We start from the raw sequence: 23,624 nt of genomic DNA on the forward strand, positions 1-23,624 counted from the left end.
TCAAGATTGTAGAAAAGAGAAGAAACAATTAAAGCGCCAGATTTTTTAGAGTGCTCCAATAATTTAAGAAACTTTGTCTCAATTTGATCGTCACGGTGAACAAATGTCGTTGATGAACAAATGCAAGATTCTTCTTTCTGAGGTTAAACGTAAAGCAATGGCTGAAAAGTCCCTTCGCCTATAAACAGTACACTTTATTTGTCAATAGCCTCTAACGATGGATGCTTTTGTTGTAAATATTTATATTGCTCCCATATGCTTGTGTTGTACTATTTTAAGAACTTTCCATTAAACGCCTTTGGAAACATTTCCCCATCTAACTCTTGTAACAAATAGGCGTTCCCAGACATGACTTTGTGAAATCTAAATGGACCCTCCCATTTAGAAGACCATTTACCAAAGATGGGATCTTTGTAGTCATGCTCGGGAAGCTTCATCTTCCACACCAAATCTCCTTCCAAAAAGATTTTATGTTTCACCTTTTTGTTGTAAGACTTTGCTAGTTGTTTTTTCAGAGCTTCGACTTTAGCTAGAGCTTGGAGTCTTTCACCCTCAATGTCCATCAGTTCAATGGATATCGATTGTTGGTATTCTTGTTGGCTTATCCTCATTTTTTTAGCTACTCTAGCAGACTTAGCGCTTAGCTCTGCTGGTACAACAGGTTCATGTCCTTATACTAATTGATAAGGAGTAGTCCCTATTGCATCTCTCTTTGATGTTCTATATGCCCATGTAGCATAGTGTAAAAGAACATGTCAATTTTAAGGATTTTCATCCACTATCTTAGCAATTCCTTTAGAGATTACTTTATTAGTGGCTTCGGCTTGTCCATTGGCATGGGCGAAGTAAGGGGTTGAATGAATCTTTTGGATTTCAAACTCCTTGAAATAGGAATTAAACTCGTGTCCTGTAAACATAGTTGCTTGGTCTACAATTATAGATTCTAGAATCCCGTACCTTGTAAAGATTTTCTCTTCCAAGAACAAAATCACCGCCCTTGCATTTAAGTTTTTAAAAGCCTGGACTTCAATCCACTTTGTAAAGTAATCTGTAGCTATCAAAATATATTCATGATGAGCAAATGAGGGAGGTTTAATAGGCCCAATCGCATCCATTGCCCAACCTCTGAAAGGCCAAGGTTTAATAATGGGGTGCAACTCTATTGCCGGTGACCTACTTATTGGTCTAAAGCGTTGACATTGTTTACAACCCTTTGCATACTGCAAACAATCTTGTCTAACTGAAGGCCAATAAAAACCCATGTGATGGATTAATCACCTCATCTTTGTTCCTGCTTGATGAGACCCACAAATTCCATGATGAACCTCTGCTAAAATAGTTAACACTTTCCTTGTGCTAACGCACCATAGTAAAATGCCTTGAGGATCCTTTCTGTACATCTTACTTCCCATAAGAAAGTATTTAATAGCTGCTAGCCTAAATTTTGCTAGCACCTTCCCTTTTGAGGGGTCTTTCAAGTACTCCTTAATCTCCTCTCTCCAGTTTATGTGCTGAGTGAGGATATTATATTTATGTACTTCTGCATTCACTTTTTCATCTAAAGGTTTCAATTTGTACGTGTTTATGTGAATCACTGATTCATCGAAACCTTCAAAATCGGGTAGCGAAGCTTGTTGTGCTAGCCTACCTCTCTATTTTCTTCTCTTGGGATATGAGAGACTTAGATGAATTCAAAAGCATTAACTAACTCTTGAACGATCGATGAGAAGGTCATCGCCAGAGGTGATATTCCTTTGTATTCTTTGTTTACTTGAGCTATCACCCATTGCGAATCACCTATCACCTTAACCTTCGTAACCCCCATATCTTTTAGAGTCCTCAAACCAATCACCAAGGCTTCAAACTCTGCTCTATTATTTGTCCATTGAGTTGAGAAAGTGATCGCCATTTTAGTCACCACACCAGAAGGTGAGTAGATCACAATTTCTGCTCCAACTGACTCCCTCCTGCTAGATCCATCAAAGAACATTGTCCACGGTTTTTCCTCCTGGACCATAACATTCTCCATGGGTGGATGGTCGGCCAGAAAGTCAACCAAAGCCTATCCTTTAATAGCCTTCTGAGGCACATAAGTCAATTCGAATTGTGATAGATGCATACTCCATTTACATAACCTTCCTTTGATGAAAGGGTGATTCAATAAGTATTTGAGTACATCTGTTGGTGAAATAATCTCCACCGGGAAAGCCATAAAGTAATGATTAAGTTTGATGGAATCATCATACAAACGCAAACACCACTTTTCAGCATTGGTGTATCTAGTTTCAGTATCATGTAGGATTCTACTTAAATAGAAAATTACATGTTCATGACTCTGTTCGTTCTTTTGGGTTAACATGCTTGCAATTGAATCCTTGGTAGCTGAAAGATACAATCTCAAACGCTTTCCATTTTGCTTAGGAGGAATTAGTACTGGTGAGTCGCCAACTTCCTCTTGATTTATTCTAAGGCATCTTGATGTTCGAGCTCCCACTTGAACTCTTCTCCTTGTTTGAGTTTAAGGAGAGGAGAAAACGCTTTTGTTTTCCTAGCTAAGTTAGTGATAAACCTTCGAACATAATTAATTTTCCCCAGAAACTTCTGGAGCTCCTTTTTATTGGTCGGAGGTGATGCTTCAAGAACTCCTTTAGCCTTGTTTTGGTCAACCTCTATGCCGTTCTTGTGAAATAGGAATCCCTGAAAGTTACTGACTTTAACCCCGAAGGCACATTTAAGGGGGTTCATCTTTAGATTGAACTTCCTCATCCTTTCAAACGCTAGAATGAGGTGTTCCAAATGCTTTGATAAGTCATGAGATTTTACTAAAACATCGTCTATGTAAACCTCCATAAAGTCGCCAATCATTTCATCAAATATGATATTCATAGCTATCTGATATGTTGTCCCTGCATTCTTAAGTCCAAATAGCATCGCCACATATTCACAGAGTTCCAAAGAGCCTAAGCACCTAAATGCCGTCTTTGAGCGATCATCTTCAGCGATCCTTATTTGGTGATACCCAGCGAAGCCATCTAGCGTTGATACAAACTCATGTCTTGATGAGGCATCTATCAACATATCTGCTACAGGCATGGGGTATTGATCCTTTGGGGATGCACTGTTAATATCTTTATAATCTATGCATATCCTGATTTTTTCATTCTTCTTAATTATAGGAATAATGTTAGCTATCTACTCTGCATATTTGGTGGGTTGTATGAATCCTGCCTCTAAGAGTTTGGCAATCTCTTCCTTTATTTTAGGAATCAACTCTGACGATAAACGTCTCAGATTCTATACTATAGAATTGTAACCTGGTTTAATAAGGAGGCTATGCTGGATAATAGAAGGATCTATACCAAGCAAACTAATATAAAAATATAAATGAGCACCAATTATTAAAAACCAATGCGAAAAAAACAAGGCAAGAGTTAATTAAAGAGTAATCGCACCTGTTCAAACTAAACCGATGCGAACTTGAACTAATTGTACCGGTGCGAATGTTTAACAAAAAAACCCGCCCCTCTTTTTTCGTTCTCTTTCCCCTCTTCTTTCTTTCTCTATCCTCGATCCTTCCTTCTCTCTCGTCTACCTCTCTCTCATCTCTGGTTCTCTCATGCATTCTCTCTTCATTCTCTCTGGTTCTCATTCTCAACAACCATAGCTGCTCTCCTTCGAAAACCGCCGTCAATTTGAGCCAAGGACAACCATCATCGCCGCCGCCGTCGTCTATTTCTTGAATATAAAAATAATGGAGGTTAGGGTTTCCGATTTTCGTCTGTTTTAATCAGTTCTATGTGCGTGTGTCTTCAACAACAACAAAATTGAATTAATTTTGAATCAAAAATCAGAAATTCGAGGTTAGGGTTTCTGAGTTGTTTAGCTTTGCGTTTTATTTTGTTCTTTTGATCCAAAATCAAATATTCACTCATTAACTCTTGTTGATTTGAATTTTAACATACCCAGAAAGGTTAACTTCAATAATTTGATTGATTCTTTGTTTAATCTGGGGTTGTTGATTTATTAAGGTCTCTTGTTGAATTGAGTGGCTGCGTTGAATTGTTGATGTCGTATCACACGGTCATGGCCTCCTGCTCATTAGGGTATAATTTCTGCAGCACCTCGAAGCGTTAATTGGACTCCTTAGGGTATGATTTCTATCTCCTCTCATTTCATTCTTTATTTGAATTTCTTGATAATTTGTATGACAACCTTTTTGGATGAATTTTATTGAATTTGTTGCTCCGCTTTGATTATTTGATATTGCTATGTTTGGTTTCTGAATGCATGTGCTTAATGCTTGTGTATGTGTTAATGATGTCCAAGAAATCTTTGTTGAAGGAGTTTAGTCAATTTTGGGAAATCGATTCAGTTCGAATTCGTTCTGTTCCTACATTGGATGTGAGTTTGTGGCATTTTTCTTTGTTGTAGGGAATTTATTTTGTTCTTGGGTATGATTTGGTTTGTGTTATTGAATTGTTTTTTTTGTTGTTACAGAGCAAGAAGCTGAAGAAAGCTTTGGTTATTAATGAAAGCTTTGGTTATTAATGGGAAACTCAATGCGGTAGATGATAGGTAGTTTCTTTTATAGTTTTATGTATGAAAGATGAACTTATTGCTTTGCTTTGGTTATTGTTATATGCTGCTATAGAATATATGTTTTAATTACCTTTATGTTGTGTTTTGAACTGCAACAAAACTTTGATTTACATTGAGCAAAGTACTTGGTGATTGGAGATACATTATAAATGTGCAAGTTGATATTAGTTCTAGCCGAATGTGATGAAAGCGTATTCATCCTGTTGGATGTTTGATACTCCCTCCGTTTATTTTTAATTGCAACTTTTGCTATGTTAGTCCGCTTAAAATTAATTGCAACTTTCTATTTTATTTCTATTTTGGGTAAACAAAAACCTAGTAAATTATTATTTTACCCTTACTTTCCCACTACTTTCCCAAGTGGTGGGCCAAACTTTCTCTCTCCACACACTTTAATCACCTTTAATTAACCCCACTACTACATACCCCTTAACTTTTGCCTCGTGAACCGCAATTCCAACCAAAGTTGCAATTAAAAATAAACGGAGGGAGTAGTATTTCTTACATGATTCATACTGTTTCCTAGATAATGTATTTGGAGAGCTGAAAGAAAATAATTGAAGATTTAATACATTAGGGTTTAAGATAGCTACCTGTGTGATTGGTGGAAACTGAATTGCGAAGACATTTTATGTTAGGAAGGGAAATTAAATTGTGTTTGTTTGGTGAATGGAAATGGGGATGGGGATATTTTGAACTAGAATGTGAAAAATCTTTGGTCAGACAGTTTGTTATAGGGCATTGGAGATATTTGCTCTCGCCTTCTTTATTCATCAAACTCAAGATTTTCCCTTTCACATATGGAATGGAATAAAGGAGTAAGACCATGTACTTTTTGGAAATAATAAGATTAGAGAAGTTAGGCTAATTTTGTTTCAGATGAGAGTTTTCAAGTGAGAAGAAAGAAATATTCTTGACTTGTATTAAGGGTTTATACCTTGATTGTATCTAGTTTGCTTGGCATTATCTGGTTTTTCCATATATTGGAGTACTTGTTCATGATTTGCTGTCTTCTTCATGTGTAACTGGCTAAATGATTTAGATTATCCACATACAATTTTCTTTGTATTTTCTGATAATGACCTTTATGCAGTGTCAATGCCTACATTGTATTCAAAACAGAGCAAGCTACTGGAGGCTCCCTAACATATAATATGTCTATGGTATGTATGCTGTTGGGTGGGAAAATTATCTACTGATGTTTATATCTTCTCTTTCCTGAGTAAAGTTTCTAATTGACTGCCTTTCCTTTTTTGACCCATAATTAACTTTGCTTTAGATTGGAGGGAACCATGTCCGAGTTGACAGGGCGTGCCCACCTCGGAAGAAACTGAAAGGAGAGGACGCTTCAGCTACTCTTTATAATAATAAGAGGACAGTTTTTGTGGATAATTAGCCATTTGATGCTAAGGTATATGCTTCGTATGCTTATTTCTTTTCTTTTTAAAATTGTCTATTCCGTTCATATTGCTTATGTTGCTCATTGGTTGCTTTCGAAACAGGATGAGGAACTTTATCAGTTGTTTTGCAACACCAAACAACTTGAATCTAGCGTTGAGGTTGTTCAAGTGATTAGGGACCGGCACACAAGTCTTGGAAAAGGGATAGCTTATGTCTTGTACAAAACAAGGGTATGCCTTGTTCTCTGTATATGCAATATCCATCATGGGCCTAATAAAATTTGAGTTGCTGCAGAAAGATGCTACATTTCCAATTGAAATGAATTTATTACATGAACAGGCACATCTAACTATTAATTTTGATTTTGCATCTTTTTGCTGCTGCATGTATTTTGAATTACAGAGATCTTAGGACATCATTAAAAGGTTGATATTAGTAGCTGCTGCCTCGCAAGGCTGCCACTGCAGCTGCTGCCTCGCCAAGCCTGCTACTGCAGATCTTATTTATTTTGCTTCATCTGACTTTGCTTTGGTTTGTTCTCGTGGGATAAAGTACGGAGATGAATCATCTCCTTATGCTGAATGCTGCTATGCCCCTGCTGCATGCTGCTATGCTCCTCCTGCTGTTCTGCTCTACGCTACTGCTGTTCTACTCTTCCTGCTGCTAATCTGCTCTACGCTACTGTTGTAATATTATTACAGTCGGTCTGTAATCAATATTAAACTGTTCTGTATATTTGTTTTTTTTTTTTTTTTTTTTTGGAATTAAAATTGTAATATTACAGCTTTGTATTAATGAAAATTATATGTTTATATATATGTTAGTGTTCATATGTCAAATTTAAATGAAAAAAATACAAAAAAAAAAAAAAGAAAAAAAAAATTTAAAATTTTTGTAGGCATAATTCGCACTGGTTCAAACTGGTGCGAATAACTATTTTTTTAATTTTTGTTGGCACTATTAACCGGTGCGTATAACTGTTATTCCCACCGGTTTTGAACCGGTGCGAATAATCTCACTTATTTACACCCCTTAAATCTAAATCGGTTTAAAACCGGTGCGAAAAGCCGGTTTTGAATCAGTGCTCATTTCTTGTTTTCTACTAGTGGCATTTCGTGATACTCCCATGCGAAACAATCATTTTATTTGTGACGTATATCAATCAATAATGTCTTGTCCTTTTTGAGTAATTCCTTAGTTATACAAATGAATTTAGGATAGTCATTAGTTTCGAGATTGACTTCTAGAGGATCATGGACTTCTTGTTTGATATCTTCACTCTTAACTCATACTATTTCATTCTCTTCTCCACCATAGAATTCTTTGTTCGAGTTTGGCGATGATCAGGTATGGTCATCAGAGTTCGAGTAGTCAGATAGACATTCAGGAGCCTCTATGTTTGTGTTAACCTCTATATTATGTTGCGAGTAATAACTTGCATATAAATTTTGAAGAGCTAATAAAGTACCAGATGTGAATTTGCTTTTGATGTAATTATCCATAATATTTGTTCAAACTACAAATGTACAAAGAAAAGATACTAAACATATCCAATCTTAAGTACTCCAAACTCAGAGCTAGACTCTACAGGTGAATTGTGTTTATCTTCATTCATCTGCATCTGCATCTGCCTCTTCTATCTTGGCGATTGCACTTGACACCACCTTCAGTTTAGGAATTGAATGGGAATCAAGTTTGAGTACAATCTCATCTGTCTATGGTGTTGACCTCACAAGAACCCTGGGAAGATCTTAGTTAGTATCAATCATAAAAGCTTCTACATCAGCACAAACTACTTCGTATTCATCACCATTCCATAATATTATTTTCTGATGCAAAGAAGAAGGTATAGCATACGTTCAATGCAACCATTCTCTATCTAGGATAGCATTACAAGATGCTTTTCCTCTTACTATAAAGAATGTTGAAACAGTCTTAGTAGTACCTACTTGGATTTCAATACATGCTAACCTTTCCGTACGTTCAAACTTACCATCGAAACCAACTATATTAATCTTCAAACTAGCCAAATCATTTTTGCTTTTACCATTCTTATGAACAACAGACAAAGGCATCAGAGTTATTGTGGCTCCTGTATCGACTAATATTTCCCTAGTTCGATCAGACCCTTCAAAATTCACAGTCACAAAAAGAGGTTTGTTATGTGCATCATTAACATTGTAATTCCTTAACAAATGTCGAACGACTAACTGTTGCTGATCATGTGTCACTGTATCTCTACTAGGTGAACTAGATGATGCTTTATTCAACTCAGCAGATATAGTAGAGAGTTTATACTTACTTGCAGCTTCTGCCTGATCCACTTCATCTGCCCATGAACTGGTACCAGGCTTCACCACTTGAGCTCTAAACTCCTCTGGTAAAGTCATGGTATTGCAATCTGCCTCGCAATCCTCCTCTGAATACTTTGATAGAAATTCCAGATGTGATCTTGAAACTTTGGAATCAAGACTTTCTAGGTCATAGTCTACTAACTCATATGCTGGTTGATATGTGGCCATCAGATCCTCACCTAAGCTTTCTTCCTTATGATACTCTAGCGTTAGGTCCTTTTCCGGAATGTTTTCCATCAACTCCTTTACTATGGGATGATTCTGGATATCATCGCTAGGCAGTTCAATAGACTTTCCACCATCCATTGATTGTTCAATCACTATGTCAACTTTAGGTTAGACAATTTGTGATGGAATGGTTCTAAGGACACCTTTCTTCAAAGCATCTTCATCCTGTTGAACTGTATCGCTTGAATCTGACTACTTAAACTCCTTCTGGCTGATTTAGCCTTTTTTATGGATTTCTTTTTTCCTTAAGCTTCATATTATCATTGTTTGTCACTTTCTGTCAACACTGCTTCTGTTCTCTTTTTCATGCTCACATTGTTGTCCTTTTTGGCCGTAGGTAAAAAGTTTACTTTCCTTCATTCACTTATGGAAACTCAACCTGTTTTTTTATAGAAGGAGTCAGATTGTTGATTTTTGTCTTCTTCTTATGGTGAGTTCTTTGGTGTCTGGGTATCCAATTGGTATCATTTGGAATGGTCTCAGTCCTGACCAATTCAAAATGCAACAAATCAGCACAAGAATGACAAAGATTGTGTCGCAAATTCTTAAGTCCCTCTACTGCTTTGGTTTGCAAGGGGAATAAGCCTCTTTGTAAGACCGTGCCTTTTGTTTGTGATTGCTTATCTTGTCAGGTGACTTACTAGTTGATGAGTGACATTTATGTCACTCTTAGGGGTAGTATTTAGGTCTTTTTCCTCCTATTTTTCTTAAGTTTTTCCACCTCATTTATCCTCTTATGGCTTCTTTATGTGTTGATGAAAAGTAATGCTTATTTGCGCTTATTTTGATAATCTTTATGCATTATTTTATCATCCCCATGCTCTCGTGAACTTTACTATTTGTTGCAGGTTCCATGGCGGTCCTATGCACGGTGGGAGGCCCCTTGGCCAAGTATGGAGCCATGGACAAAGGCAAGAGGAGCAAAAGGGAAGGAGAGGAAGCAAGAAAAGGAAGTGCAAGAGGAGGTGTGGCCGAACCTCTGAAAGGTTCGGTCGAACCTAGGTGTGGTCAAACTTTTGAAAAGTTTGACCAAACCTCCAAGGTGCAATGAAGGCAGTGTCAAACCAGTTTTCAGCAATTTTGCAGGAGAGGTCGAACCTCAAAAGTTCGACCAAGCAAGGATCAGGGAGGTTCGACCGAACCTACCCGAAGTGCGACCGAACCTACCCAGAGTTCGACCGAACCTACCCTGAGTCCGACCGAACCTACCCAGAGTTCGGTCGGACCTTTTCCCGATCTCAGCCAATTTTGTACGGACTATTTAAGGTCCTTTTGAGATCGTTTTTAAAGAGGAGGAAAAACAGTAGAATAGTTTTCAGCAAAAACTCTCTTAGTTAGCACCTTAGTTCATTAAATTAGTCGATTTAGTTTTAGAAACTCTCAAAATCTAATCATTTGTAGAAGCAAACTTCAAGGATTATTCTCATATTTTCAGCAATTATTCAACATTTTTTGAAGCTTCATTTTAGTAACTTTTCTCCTTCCACTTTACTTGGTTTCTTATTTATTTTGTTGTACCTTGTTATTTGAATCCCTTTTAGTTCTTTGATGATTGTTGTTGAATGTTAGTTCTATTTGTAGCAGGTTACTATTCCAAGTTTGTTGAGCAAGATAGAACCCTAAACTTTGATTTTGTGCTTTTTAATATGATGTGTGAGTAGTTCCTTAGCTAGGGGTTGGGTGAAACCCAACCTAATGGTGATTATGTGAGTTTGGGAGTGATTTTGATGATGGATTGTGATTAAAATTGATTATATGGAATTGCTTGTTAGTTCTTCATGATAGGAGTAATTAACCTAGATTATTGAACTTGATGGCATGAAATGTTTGGTTCGACATGGAAGTGTGGGTTGAATGTTTCGTTACCTATTGCAATATGATTATGTATCTTTTGTTGCTAAGTTAATGAGGGATCTAAGCTTAGTGATTTGAGTTGTTTTCATATCGTTTGAAGTTGGTTTTGCATGTGGTCTTTGCTATCCCATTATCCTTGCTCCTCCCTATTCGCCTAATTGCTATTGGTTGAGTGAATCCCATTCCCCTAGTGATTTAATCCCTTGAATTCAACCTTTAGTTGTAGTTTGTTAGTTAATCACCACTCATACCTTGATTTCGATTTAGCTTAAGCGTTAAGATTATTTAGCAATTGATTCCCGTTCTCCGTGGACCGAACCCTTGCTTGCCATTATACTTTCTTGAGTGAGGTGTTTGTTATAAATATGTTTGACCTAGCCTAGATTGTGCGACCGATTTAGCGCTTGTCATTAGTCTTTTGACAATTCCCAACGGGCTTAACTTTGTCCTTCTTCCCTTTAGGATTGAATTCAACAAGTTTTATCGTTTGATATTCCTGCTCTGAAACAATTACTGCATTCGTTTTGATCTTTTTATTCAAAAACCCTTTGAAGGCCAAACAATCACTGGTAGCGTGAGCAGAACTAAAGTGCCATCTTCATATCATCATATCTTCATAGTCATTGTCCTGGCATTAAGGTGACACAATTACTCCTTCTTTGACTAGCCTCTCATACAATCTAATTACAACAATAACCTATTTCAGTCTTTGTATTTCACCCTACACAATATCCATGTCAGCACTAACCATAAAACAATTCATTTCATAGACTTCAGACTCTGAGGCAGACTCTGACTCTACTTCACAAGAGCTAACTTTTTCATCAGGGAAATTTATGTGTTTTTTTTATCAATCTCATCCTGGATCTTATTCCTGAATATTATGCAATCGCTAGTTTTTTGAGTAAAAGCATCATGCCATTTACAATAATTCTTTTCTTTAACCTCATCAGGACCACTTATTTTATGTCTCCCTATTAATTTGATCTTTTTAGGACTTAGAAGCCAATCAAAGGTTTCATCACATCTCCTAATATCGAAGGTGTATTCCCTCTTTTGATCAGACATCAAATCTTTCTTATAAGTGAACTTTTTATTAGTTAAAAGAGGACAATTAAACGAAGGACCCTGTACAAACTCAGCTATCGCTGCTTCATACATGTCATCTTACTTATTACACTCTTCAGCCATATCAACATAGTATTTATGTTTAGATTTGGACTCCTTTTTTAAACAGCTTTCATAAGCCATTACAGCACTAGATAAAGCAACAAAATCAGGGAAGTACTGTCCTTCAAACATTTTCCTCAAAGGAAAAGACAAACCCTTTTGGACGATAGACACGAATTATGATTTAGGTATATTCAAGTGACATCTAATCTTAGTGTTCTTAAATATGTGAATGTAGTCTCCTACGGGTTCTCCTTTTTCATGTACTGTCTTGGCTAGATCACCTATAGTGACCCCTGCTTCAATTCTAGTGAAATGGCGAAGGAATTGTGTTTGTATATCTTGTCAATTTTGAATTGAATTTGGCGGTAAGTGAGTAAACCGAGAAAAGGCAGTACTAGTAAGAGAACTAGAAAACATTCTAAACTTAAGGAATTCATTATCTACTGCCTTTCTACATTGATAGTTGAATCTGACCAAGTGTTCCTCAGCAAACATTGTATTGCCGTTAGAAAAGAGAGGTGAGAATTCAATAACTTTGAATCCCTTTAGGAAAGGATACATCCTATCAATCCATTCAGGGTATGGACTGCAGGTTCCCCTTCTAGCATATCCACCACTTTGACCCATAGCCCTCTAGATCATCTCCTCCACTTGTCTGAGTAGGTGACCCTGTCCCATTTGTGGAGGTTGATCTTGCATAGGGCCATTAAGTTGTTAGACTAGTGTATCTTACATGTGAAAAGGATTATATTGGTTCCCTTGAGGATTGTGTAAACCCCTATATCCAACGCTGTCCCTCCTAAAGTATTAGGATTGGGTTGAGACATCGCTGGATACCTGTCTCCAAATGGACCACTAGCCTGACCTTGATTCCATGAGGAACCTTGTGTGGGGTGGACAGGGTTTGAATACCCATGTGGATAATGGTTATAATTCCCAGGTTGTGTGGATAATTGTTGATCGTTCATGCCAATAGATTGAGTAGACATCCTTTATGCAGATGCAACAACTTGTCTGTGGCATGCTGCATCTGACAAATTTCCAATACCATAGTTGGCATAATTGACACCAATCTCTGCTCCTAAAGGAGGTATGTTACCCATTGAAGAGGTTAATGGTTGTGTGGTAACCGGTGGAGGAAAAAAAGAAGAAGATGGACCCTGGCCATTATAGGTATAGCCTAACTCATAACCTGGCCCTGATCATTAATTCTTCCGAGACTCCTATACCCCTCATCAGAACCAATAGGAGGGATGCTTCTTGGAACTAACATAGGGGGCGGATTTGCATAAGATCTTGTCATATTCTCTACTCTAGGGTATCCTAGAGGGACGTTATCCCTTTGATTTGCTTCAGTAATCCCACTACCTAAAGCGGTTAGAACATTCATCAACTTCTCATTGAGTTGGTTATGTTTTTCCATTAAAGGTTCAAGCCTTGTAACCACTTCGGTTGCTACACTTTTTGATAATGCCACGTTAGTAGCGTTCAGAATATCATTAATATCTAGAATAATCCTATCTACCTGTTTGGTAACCGTTTTTTGGGTAATGGAGTCAAAGTTTCTCAACTCGACAGTTACCACTCTGGCGGTTTCTTCCACCATGACACGGTAGTAGTTATCAAACGGCTCTCTGTTATTTCCTTTTAGATCCTCCATCAGACCCTTCATGATTTCCACATATTTTGTGCAAATTGTGTTAAGTAAGTGTCTGTAGGGGACTGGCTTTCCATTCCTTCTAAAATTGATTCATCTTGCCTTTGTGTATGAGGCTCAAATGGTTTGAAAGAAAGTGCCATGTGTTTAGTTGGCAGTTGATTCTCTAGATCTGCTTGATCCTCTAAAATAGTTTCAAGATTGTGTTCAGATGAATTAACATCTTTTTGAGAATTTCCTTTACGTGCTGAACACTTAGGAGCCATGGAAAAAAACTTTTAAATTAACAAGATTTAAATGGATTAAGCCTAGTATTCTCCCACTATGGTCGCCAAAAAAACTTCTTGAGGTAAATATTTCTCTTTACCAACAAATTAAATACTCTATCTTGATCTAGAGTATTAGGGGGCTGCCCCTCGAGTTACCGGTTTCAAAGAATGATAACCTTGCTAACGTAAAACAAACAAATAAGGAAGCTCTCCGAAAAGAAGTAAAACAAGTTAGATTGCTCAAAGAAACGAGTAGATAAACATATGACAAAAGATACAAATGCACTCCATTAATGAAGGGATAGAGTCAGGTCTACAATTATACAAGTTGAAGGATAGGTTACCTCCATGGTCATACAATTGGAAAAGACGAACGATCTTCAATACATGCTAGATGAAAATCTACACTATCGCTTGGCTACTAAGCCAAGGGAAAACTACGAAAGCTAAGAAGAAAGCTTAAAATAAATGAAATGCTTGTTGTTGAGTTGTTTGTAGATGCCTTCTTTCGGTCCTTGCACTTCTAATTTATAGGCAAAATGGCGCGGTTATGGCTGACTCCCATAACTGTTGTACGGTTATGCTTTTTGGCGCCAACTCTATTTTGAAAATTAAAATTATCCATTAGCCTTCTAATCCGCTCTATATATAATATGATATCAGCCCAATAGTTGTTATGTTGTAATTAAACTAGCCCAAAGACCCTTCACTAGCTCTAGGACTTTCCCACTTAGTCAGAGTTAAGAGAGTCAATTAAAAGTCAAAAAATCTGATTTTTGGGTGTAACATACAATAGAAGGAGCATATCAAGCATGATGGGATTGAGTGAAGAGGGTTATATGTCTCATTGTTTGTTTCTTATTGCATTAGATTATTTATTTTATTGTTGACACTAACATATAATCATTGTTTTAATATTTTAATTTGGTTTTAAAGGGCCTTTAATGGTTTAAATTTATTACTTTAATAATGTAAGTTGGTTTTGTAGTTTGAGTTTGTTTTATTAAACTTTATTTTTATTAAGTTTTCAAAAGTTAGTCTTTCACTGTGTGATTTTAAAAAGCCTTTGCCGTTATCACGGTGGCGGTGATATTATAGTTATTTCCTAAGCCTATATTTTATTTTAGAGGAAAAAGGGTATTTTAAAAGAAGGAAATTTCCAAGGTATTACAATAAGACTCTGCTTTTCTCAAAGCTTCCGACAAGGTAAAGACCCTTTTCCGAATAAGGTCAAACTTAAAATTCGACCCGTCCTTTAGACCTTTGAAGAAATCAATATAAGCTATTTCATATGAAAGTCCTGGAATTTGGATGCATTCCAGGTTGAACCGCTTGATATAAGATCTCAAACCCTCCCTGTCTCCCTGAACAACCGTACCTAAGTCCATACTCGTCTTCTTAGCTAGTATGCTCATGGAGAAATTCGTGGCAAACAGAAAACTAAAGTTCTAAAGTTGTTTATGCATCCGGCAGACAGATTGTTGAACCATTGTTAGGCTATACCCTTCAGTGTTGCCGGAAAGCATCTTCACCATGCAGCATCATCCACTGCCTGTAAATACATTAGGTTGGTATATGCCATTAGGTGATCTTCAAGATTGGTGGTGTTGTCATAAGCACCAACGAGAGCACTTTTTACTTTAAATGGTTATGCTGCCTCAATAATCTCCTTGGAGAAAGCAGACGACTGTTCTCCAAGTTTCAACAGCCTAAGTTGCTAATCAAGGGACTGAACTTGCTATGCTGCTTGATCTACCAAGAAGCCAGGTTGATTGTAAGTAGCACCAAAAGGGTCGTATGTCTGCTGTGGGACATATGGTGATGGTTGTATGAGATGAGGGCTTGTGTAAAAGGACTGACCACCTAAAGTAGATGGTCCTTATCAAGTATGGGAATACTGGAGTGAGACATTCTGAAATGTGTTGTCTAGCATAGTAGGAGTTGATGCCATGTCTGACAACTGTTGTGCATGCTTTCTTGCGCTCAATAAGTTGACAAGCATCTTAATAAGTCTACTTAGTACCATCCGGTTGTCTGTGCCGAATAGCTTTCCTCTTAAGAGTACTCTTTGGAAGGTGAAATTTGTCCAATCAATGATCGAACGAGGTTCAGTGTGCCGCTTGGGATGCGGTGTAGACTCTCGGTCCTAAATTGTTTTTAGCCTCTTAGACTAAGTAGGTTGTTTTTTCGGATGGCTCTTGCTAGGCCCAGCCTTGCGTTGAGTGTTGGATTGCAACATGCTTTTGATCTCTCCCTTCAAGACCGAGAGAGCTTGCATAAGTTTTGACCGTGTTACATGAGCTGGGGGAGCAAATGACCCTTTAGCCGTAGGCTTGCCTGCCGCCTTACTCCCTTCCGCGCTTGTAACAAGTCTCTCTCTTGTGTCCTTTGACTGGACGCACTTGACTTTGAGTGAGCCGTCGACAAGGTCTGTGTAGTACTCAGTCTCCGTCTCACCATCAGTGTCATTGTCGTTATCGACTAAAGCTTCATTCGGATATTTGCGTGGTACAAGATCTTCTAGCCATCTCAGAGGTATTTTCCCCACAGTCGGCGCCAAATGCTTCGGGGTTTTTTGGATGTCCTGCGAGAGAGTTACAACACCGAGCCTGGCCCACCGAATGCGCTGTACCTGCAAGGCAATGAAAGATCTGGATGTTCAGAGTTTCGCCTCCAACAGTCAAGTTAGTATCGAAATGAGGCTGTAATAAATGGAAAACATAAGCCGAGATTAAATTCCTTGATTGTTGAGGGATTGTAATAAGTGTGTAATAATTGCTGAATATTTAATGCTCCCTACTGTTCATAAATGAACAATATTTATAGTGTGTGGGAGTGCACTCCCTCTTAGGTTATTTTAACTTAGGTAAATGGGCCGCTGCGCCGTTTTTACAGCCTCTCGGGAATTGGGCTTGAAGGCCGCTTTTTCCTTAATGCTGCTGGTGTTACGTGTCATGTCCTGGTTGGCTCTTTTGAGCGTTGTCCTAGGGGACACGTGTCACTAGCTCGTTGGCCCACGTGTCTAGGTATTACCCTAAGAAACAATATTTTTTGTTCATTCAAGTACTCTGTAAACAAATGTTCATTTTTAATATAGTCAGTCTCCTATGAAATATTATTTCTCTTTAAATATATAAAAATGTTCATATTTATTGTATTATATGTTCATTCATACTTTTTCTTGTTTAATGTTATTTGTTACAGTCCCAAGGCCTTTTTTTACTGGACAGTGTTAAGGCCTTGAGTGATTTAAAATAAGTTCAAAAAGCAACAAAAAAAAATAAAGAGTTCCTAATTAAAAACAACTTTAATATATAGATAAAGAGGCTAAAAAGAAAGTTGTTGAACAAAAGACATTCAAGAAAGCGGGGACAACAATTGAAGCAGCTCAACAACAAAAATAAAAATTGTTGAACAAGTAATACTCGAACCTCAATAAAATGTTGATGAAGAAGCAGTAACACAAGTGTTCAATTTTACTTATAACTGATAAGTTCAATTATATAATACTCCCTCCATTTTTTTTAAATGCTATAGCTGTGAATGCATGGAGTTTTAGGAGGTTTCATTGACTTTAATATAACAAGATGTTAGTGGGGTTAGGTAGTATTACATAATAAAAATTGTAAGAAAAGATAATGATGTTATTACTTTATTGAAAAAGTAAAGGGATGTGAGAGGAAGTGGGGACCATTGAAGGAGTGAGATATGATAAAGTAAGAGAGAGTGAGGACCATTGATGAATAATTGTTTTTTTTTTTTTTTTTTTGAGGAAATAAAATTATATTATTATAAGGTACGGAATTTCTAAGCGTGTCATTTAATAAAAGCGGCCAAATAAAGCAAGCGTAGCATTTATAAAAAAGGAGTATTGTTTTTTGGTTTCAAAGTGTCTTTTTCTTTTACCCTTGTATTACAAATGTTCATTTTTATATGTTGCAATGTTAATTTCTATTTTTAAATTTTTTTTTTTCCGATTTGGTTCATTGTTATTTGATGAAATGTTCATTTCGAATTTTCAAATATTCATTTTCAGTTTCAATGTTCCCTTCAAAATATGTTCAATCACAAAATGTTCATTTTTTATATACTAAATGTTCAATTACGAAAGACTAGCGGGAGACTAGCCAAAAATGTGCGTTTTAGGAAGGAATAAAGATGTTCATGGACTGGTCCGACCCGTTAATATAAATGGGCGAACATGGACAAGACAATATTTACCGCGGGCTATCATGGCCAACTCGTTTTGAAAAAAAAAAATATATACATATATAAATACTCCCTCCGTTTTTAATTTTGTAATGAATCACTTGCATTGACAAGGAGTTTTAAGATAGTTTATTTGATCTAATATTATATTGTGCAAGTGAGGCAAGTGAATGATTAATTTATTTTGGTAAAAGTATAATGAGTAGTTTTCTTAACCATTTAAGTGAGGGCCACTATAGAGAGAAAAATGATAAGATATTTTGGGTGGGGTTTTAGGAAAAAGGGAGAAATAACAAAATATGGTATAAAGATACTAATAAAGTGATGTATTTAAAAAAAAAAAAATAGACATCATGTTTTTTTTTTTTTAGTTACCGAGTGGTTAGTTATGAATTAGTATTAAAAAAGATAAAGATATAAAGAAAAAATATTGGCCTCTAACTCTCTAACCTAACGAAGAGTTTAGGCCCATTAGCCCACGGGTAAATCCGATACATTTAATAGGATGGGTATGGACTATGGACAAGGTCTGAAGCTCGCATAAAAAGAGTTTGGTTTTTTTTAGGCAAAAAAGAGTTTGGTTTTGTTACATTAAGCTCATTGGAGAAAAATTGAAGTTCAAGTGCTGTTTAAAACGCGAGACGTTAGCATTCCATGCTCCACCCATTTTTCGCCCAAGCTTGCAAACAATCACCTCTAAGATAAAACCTTCTTGAACTTGTGAACTAGATCAATCTCTCTCCTGGTCCAACTCATGCTCATAGTTAGAGGCGGGCAACGTACCATGCCAGGCCACCGCGGGCCGTGCCTCGCCGTGCCTTGTGGTGGCTCGTGTCGGGCAATGCCGTACCTAGAACTTAGTGGGTCGTGCCGTGCCGGACCATCGTTTGGCACACCCCAGCACACGGCACGGCCTACATGTTTACCGTGCCGGGCACCGGGCCGCCCAGATATTTTTTTTTAAAGCGATATATATATTTTTTTAACAACTTTTAAAATGAGTATATTTATATAATTTTATTAATTCCATTCAAAAAAATAAAAATTATTAATTTATGTTTCTGTTTTTTGTATTATATATTATTATTGTTCTTTTTATTATTATACACCTTTTACTCTTTATTACTATTTATGTTATTTTTATTATTAATATATTATAATTAATTTTTTTTAAAAATTATTATACATCTTTATTATTATTTAGCAAAAAAAAAGAATGCATATAATTAAAAAATTGACTAGTGCCATAACACAAGAATTGATGAACAACTTATTTTATTATAAGCCAGTACGAAAAATCGATAATACAATAATTGATAATGATATAAATTGTACAATAATTGATGAATAACTTAACTTTATAGCTTATTTTATTATACGGGGAAAGATAATACAAAAATTAGCTATAAGAGCAATGACAATGGTGAGCAAAAAAATACTCATGGGCATTTTGGTGGGCCAAAAATAAGCTCATGAATTACAATGATGGGCAAAAAAAGAAATGCCCATGAGCATTTGATAAAATGTCCAAGAGTTGGGCAAATTTGAAGATGAATAGTGCTAAGGTGGGCCCCACAAGTTGCTGCCAGCATTAAAAAAATTTGGGTGGGCATGTGATTGAAACGCAGCGTTTCAATAATGACGGAAGAAGCACGCTGCTCAAAACGCAGCGTTTTGAGCTGCAATTTTGAAAAAAAATAAAGAAACTGACTGACGCGCGTCAGTCAGTAATCCAATTGGGAGCGCCACGTGGCATGCGCAGGGTCTTGACCAATAAGAAAAATATAGCTGTTGCAACAGTTATATTTTTTGTAATTCAATTTCTAAAAAAATATTTATTAAAAAAAAAATTACCAACGGTCATAAATTTTTTTTCTCTATAAATAGACATGCATTTTGGTATATTTTGGTATATTTTGGTATAATTCCAAAAATTCCATAAATCCTCCATATTCTTTATTTTTCTAAATATTCCAGAATTTTAAAAGAAGATTTTTGTTGTATCTCACCGATATTCAGGTAAATATGATATTTTTTTTTATAAATTCAGTGATTTATTAAAATTAGTATATATGTGATTTTTTTGCAAATAAAAAAATGCAGTTCATGTAATGTACTTGCAATTATATATATAAATTAGAAAGTTGTTGATATTTTGTTCATACATTAATAAATTTGAAGTTAATTTAATTTGAGTTTATTTGCCAATTTTTTCGAAATTGGGTTGTTGTTTTGTATATGTGAAGTAATTTGTTATGATAAATTATATTTTATATGTTATTTTTGTGTAGGTAGTTAATTTCGTTACATTATATTATGTGTTATATGTTTTGTTTATATGTTGTTGAACGTGAATGTTGTATATTTAATAAATTAAGTGGTATTAGATTATTTTTTTTTGATTTGTTGTCATTGTAATTTGTTGTTTAAATTAATCTTTTTAAAAATATTTATTTTTTGTTTTGTGATGCAGAATCTTATAATGGATCCAAACAACCCAAATTTCCGTCAACAATTTTCTGGTTTTAGTGATGATTTCGTAACTAATCCCGAGTTTCAATTGTTCTTGCAAAGAATGAGCAATACGTCTTTGCAACCACCTCCACAGCATCAGACACCCACTGAGTTTCCCCTACAAAACCATGTTAATGAAGAACGTACACCTGAAACTGATCATGATAGCAACACACAATTCGATGTGAGTGAAGAGGAAAACGTACCAAAGATGCCGCAGTATCCTCCACCAGTTCCTAGACTGGAATCCAACCAGGTTGCTGCACGAGCGACTCGTGTTTGGTCTATTGCGGAAGATGAAGCTCTGATTGGGTTGTACTTGGAGATCAGCGAGGATGCTATTAAAGGTACGAGCCAGAAAGCAACTTCCCTATGGCGCAATGTACACGCAGCATATCAAATGGCTCATGCGGAGAAGCCGCATATACTTCCGCCAAGACCTATGAAGAGTCTGACGTCACACTGGAGAAGGTTGGCAGCAGACACACTACAGTGGATATCTTGCTATGATGAAGCGGGTAGACTTCCGGAGGGAGGGAGTGGTTACAACGAAGCTGACCGTATAAAAAGTGCGTCGAAGCTTTTTCATCTCGCCCAAGGTCGCAATTTCACTTATCCTCACGCAGCTGAAATGCTTAATAAAGATCCAAAGTGGAGGCCAAAGTTGAGATGGTCCTTGTTAAAGAAGGAAAGAAAAGCTGCTTGTGATGTTGAGGAGCAAGGTAGTGCTGGAAGTGGGAAGAGGTCCAGAGATGATGTAGGGGATGAAACTCCTACGGATGGTTTTTCATCTGGAGGAATACAACGACTCGATGGTGTAAAGAAAGCAAAGGCCAATCGTAAAGGGAAAGCAATAGCTACAGAAAGTGGTTCGTCTGACCTTAGCGTATGAATGAAGGAATTCGCTACAATTCGCAAAAGGGAGGCCATTCTGAAGGAAGAGAGGATCAAAATTGAAAAGGATAAGGAACAGAGGAAACGGGAGGAACTTGACATTTATAAGATGAAAACCATGTTTGATATGCTGCAAACTCTGAAGAATTCGCCTACGCCACTCACTCTTGTAGAAGAGGCGTACAAGAATTTTTTTACTGGGTAAATTACAAGGCTTTTAAGCATGTTTGGTTGTAGTAGGCCTACGATTGTATTAGTTAAGTTTTTAATTATGCGCAATGTAGTCTTTTATTTTTAACTTGTATTAGTGGTGTGTTTAATTTCAATGTCAGATATAAACTTGTATTCAGATTTTCCAATATTGAATGACAAGTTGTTTAACAAGTTGATTTCAATTATCATTGTTACCGACATAATTGCATTCACTATTTGTAAACTTTGTCAGCATGCTTTAACTTTTGGTGATTGATACTGACATAGTTGCAATCACTTTTTGTCATTGTGTAGTCTCATTTTTCTTATTTCACTTTGTCAAAAAGCTTTAACTTTTGCCTATTGATACCGACATAATTTCTCTCAAGATTTGTCATTGTCAACTAGCATAGTATACTTATTCCGTGGCTGAAAATTTGATTCCTTCAGTTGGTATGGTCATTCAGATTTGTAACCACATATTCATTTGATATATTTGCTATATATAGTAGGCATGGCACATAGCCACAACCACACCAATTCAGAAACTTACATTACTCATACAAGATGTATTCCAGACCATCATCAAGTTCAAGTTCAAGTTCATCTTCTTCAAATACTGAAGAATATGATCAACTCGTTGATGAACTCTTCACATACCAACCCCCATCTTTTCTCATGCCCCAAACACAATCCCAACCCACTACAAAAACACCCAAAGGGGGTGCGAATAGAAGAGATAGGGAAATGGGACATGCCAGGTTGTTTAATGATTATTTTTCCGATAATCCTGTGTACAACACCACCCAATTTAGAAGAAGATTTCATATGCAACGACCTTTGTAAGCTGATGTTTACTTCCAACAGCGTAGGGATGCAGCTGGAAGGTTAGGCTTATCACCTCTGCAAAAATGTACAGCCGCAAAAAGAATGTTAGCCTACGGCATGGCTGCAGACACCGTGGATGAATACGTTCGAATCAGTCAGTCAACCGCTCGAGTTGCCCTTCAATGTTTTTGTGCCGGGGTCATTGATCAGTTCAGAACCGAGTACCTGCGAAACCCTACAACTGATGATTTGGCCCGGATACTGCATCAAAATGAACTGCGTGGTTTTCCAAGCATGATAGGCAGCATTGATTGCATGCATTGGGAATGGAAGAACTGTCCAACGGCTTGGAAAGCGCAGTACGCCGGTAGGAACAAGAAAGCAACGCTAATACTGGAAGCCGTTGCGGATCAGGATTTATGGATATGGCATTCCTTCTTTGGTATTCCCGGATCTTATAATGATCTTAATGTGTTGTACCGTTCACCAGTGTTCGATGAGGTTCTGCATGGTCGAGTTCCTCCGGTAAACTTTACAGTTAACGGCCATGAATACAACATGGCTTATTACTTAGCCGACGACATTTATCCGAAGTGGGCAACTTTTATTCAGGGCATCACATACCCTCAACTTCAGAAGGATAAAATGTTCGCTGACCACCAGGCTGCTGCTCGGAAGGACGTTGAAAGAGCTTTCGGTGTTTTGCAAGCTCGATTTGCAATAATACGAAAACCGTCACTGGCGTACGATGAGGACATACTGCGGGACATAATGAAAGAATGTATCATTATGCACAACATGATTATTGTTGAAGATGAGCGCCACAACTACACTCGAGGCGAAGTTCTAAGAAGCTTCTACGAAGCAGATCAACAAGAATTAACACCAGCATCAACGTCTACAACGCCATTGTTTGAATTCAACGTAGGCCGACCTACCAACTTTGACTTTAACTCATTTCTACAATGAAAAGCTTCCCTCCGTTATAGAGAAATTCATCTATCTCTGAAACATGATTTAGTCGAACATATTTGGTTACAATACGGGCCAAGTAATTAGGGAAAAATTAGCACGACTTAAATAAGGCCAAGTACTATGGCCTACCTACTTTTCCGTACGCCATCGGGTAATTTTTTAATTATTTTGTTTATTTTATTCCCTAATTTTAATTACGCATGACGTTGCAAATGTATAATTGGTTTCTAATACTGTACCGCTTTTTAAAATAAATAAAAACATTTACGAAATTTTGAGAGTTTTTTTACAATTATTTCATCTAACGTACATAATTTAACAACAAATTTTAACGATAAAACGACACAAATAAAAAAAATAAGTTACACAAATTTAGACTTGTTTTTATTTATTTGGAGTAATATTGTTAAAATATAAATGAAATTAATAAATAAAGAAGTGTTGTGTAGGAGAGAGAAAGTAATGGTGGGGTATTGA

General features: G+C 36.7%; 3 protein-coding genes and 1 pseudogene across 3 annotated transcripts; 3 read left to right on the forward strand and 1 right to left on the reverse strand.

Annotated features, from left to right (window-relative positions):
• Positions 1-269: 269 nt before the first annotated feature.
• LOC110694348 lies at positions 270-611 on the reverse strand. The gene has a single exon (XM_021871521.1). The coding sequence runs from the start codon at positions 609-611 to the stop codon at positions 270-272; it is 342 nt and encodes a 113-aa protein (XP_021727213.1).
• A 2,760-nt stretch (positions 612-3,371) lies between these two features.
• On the forward strand, positions 3,372-6,745 carry LOC110694438 (annotated as a pseudogene).
• A 13,481-nt stretch (positions 6,746-20,226) lies between these two features.
• LOC110694350 (glutathione S-transferase T3-like) lies at positions 20,227-21,150 on the forward strand. Its single transcript, XM_021871522.1, has one exon. The coding sequence runs from the start codon at positions 20,227-20,229 to the stop codon at positions 21,148-21,150; it is 924 nt and encodes a 307-aa protein (XP_021727214.1).
• LOC110694351 (protein ALP1-like) lies at positions 21,151-23,141 on the forward strand. Its single transcript, XM_021871524.1, has 3 exons — positions 21,151-21,353; positions 21,923-22,105; positions 22,217-23,141. The coding sequence occupies exons 1-3, from the start codon at positions 21,151-21,153 to the stop codon at positions 23,139-23,141; spliced, it is 1,311 nt and encodes a 436-aa protein (XP_021727216.1).
• Positions 23,142-23,624: the final 483 nt, after the last annotated feature.

The sequence above is a fragment of the Chenopodium quinoa genome, unplaced genomic scaffold (genome assembly GCF_001683475.1).
Source record: "Chenopodium quinoa cultivar QQ74 unplaced genomic scaffold, ASM168347v1, whole genome shotgun sequence".
Taxonomy (NCBI): Eukaryota; Viridiplantae; Streptophyta; class Magnoliopsida; order Caryophyllales; family Amaranthaceae; genus Chenopodium; species Chenopodium quinoa.

Coding starts and splice junctions, on each gene's coding strand:
- LOC110694348 (XM_021871521.1), bottom strand. CDS start 611: ATGAGGATAAGCCAACAAGAATACCAACAATCGATATCCATTGAACTG.
- LOC110694350 (XM_021871522.1), top strand. CDS start 20,227: ATGGATCCAAACAACCCAAATTTCCGTCAACAATTTTCTGGTTTTAGT.
- LOC110694351 (XM_021871524.1), top strand. CDS start 21,151: ATGAAGGAATTCGCTACAATTCGCAAAAGGGAGGCCATTCTGAAGGAA. Junction 21,354..21,922: donor TACAAGAATTTTTTTACTGG/GTAAATTACAAG, acceptor GATGTATTCCAG/ACCATCATCAAGTTCAAGTT. Junction 22,106..22,216: donor AGGGAAATGGGACATGCCAG/GTTGTTTAATGA, acceptor CCAACAGCGTAG/GGATGCAGCTGGAAGGTTAG.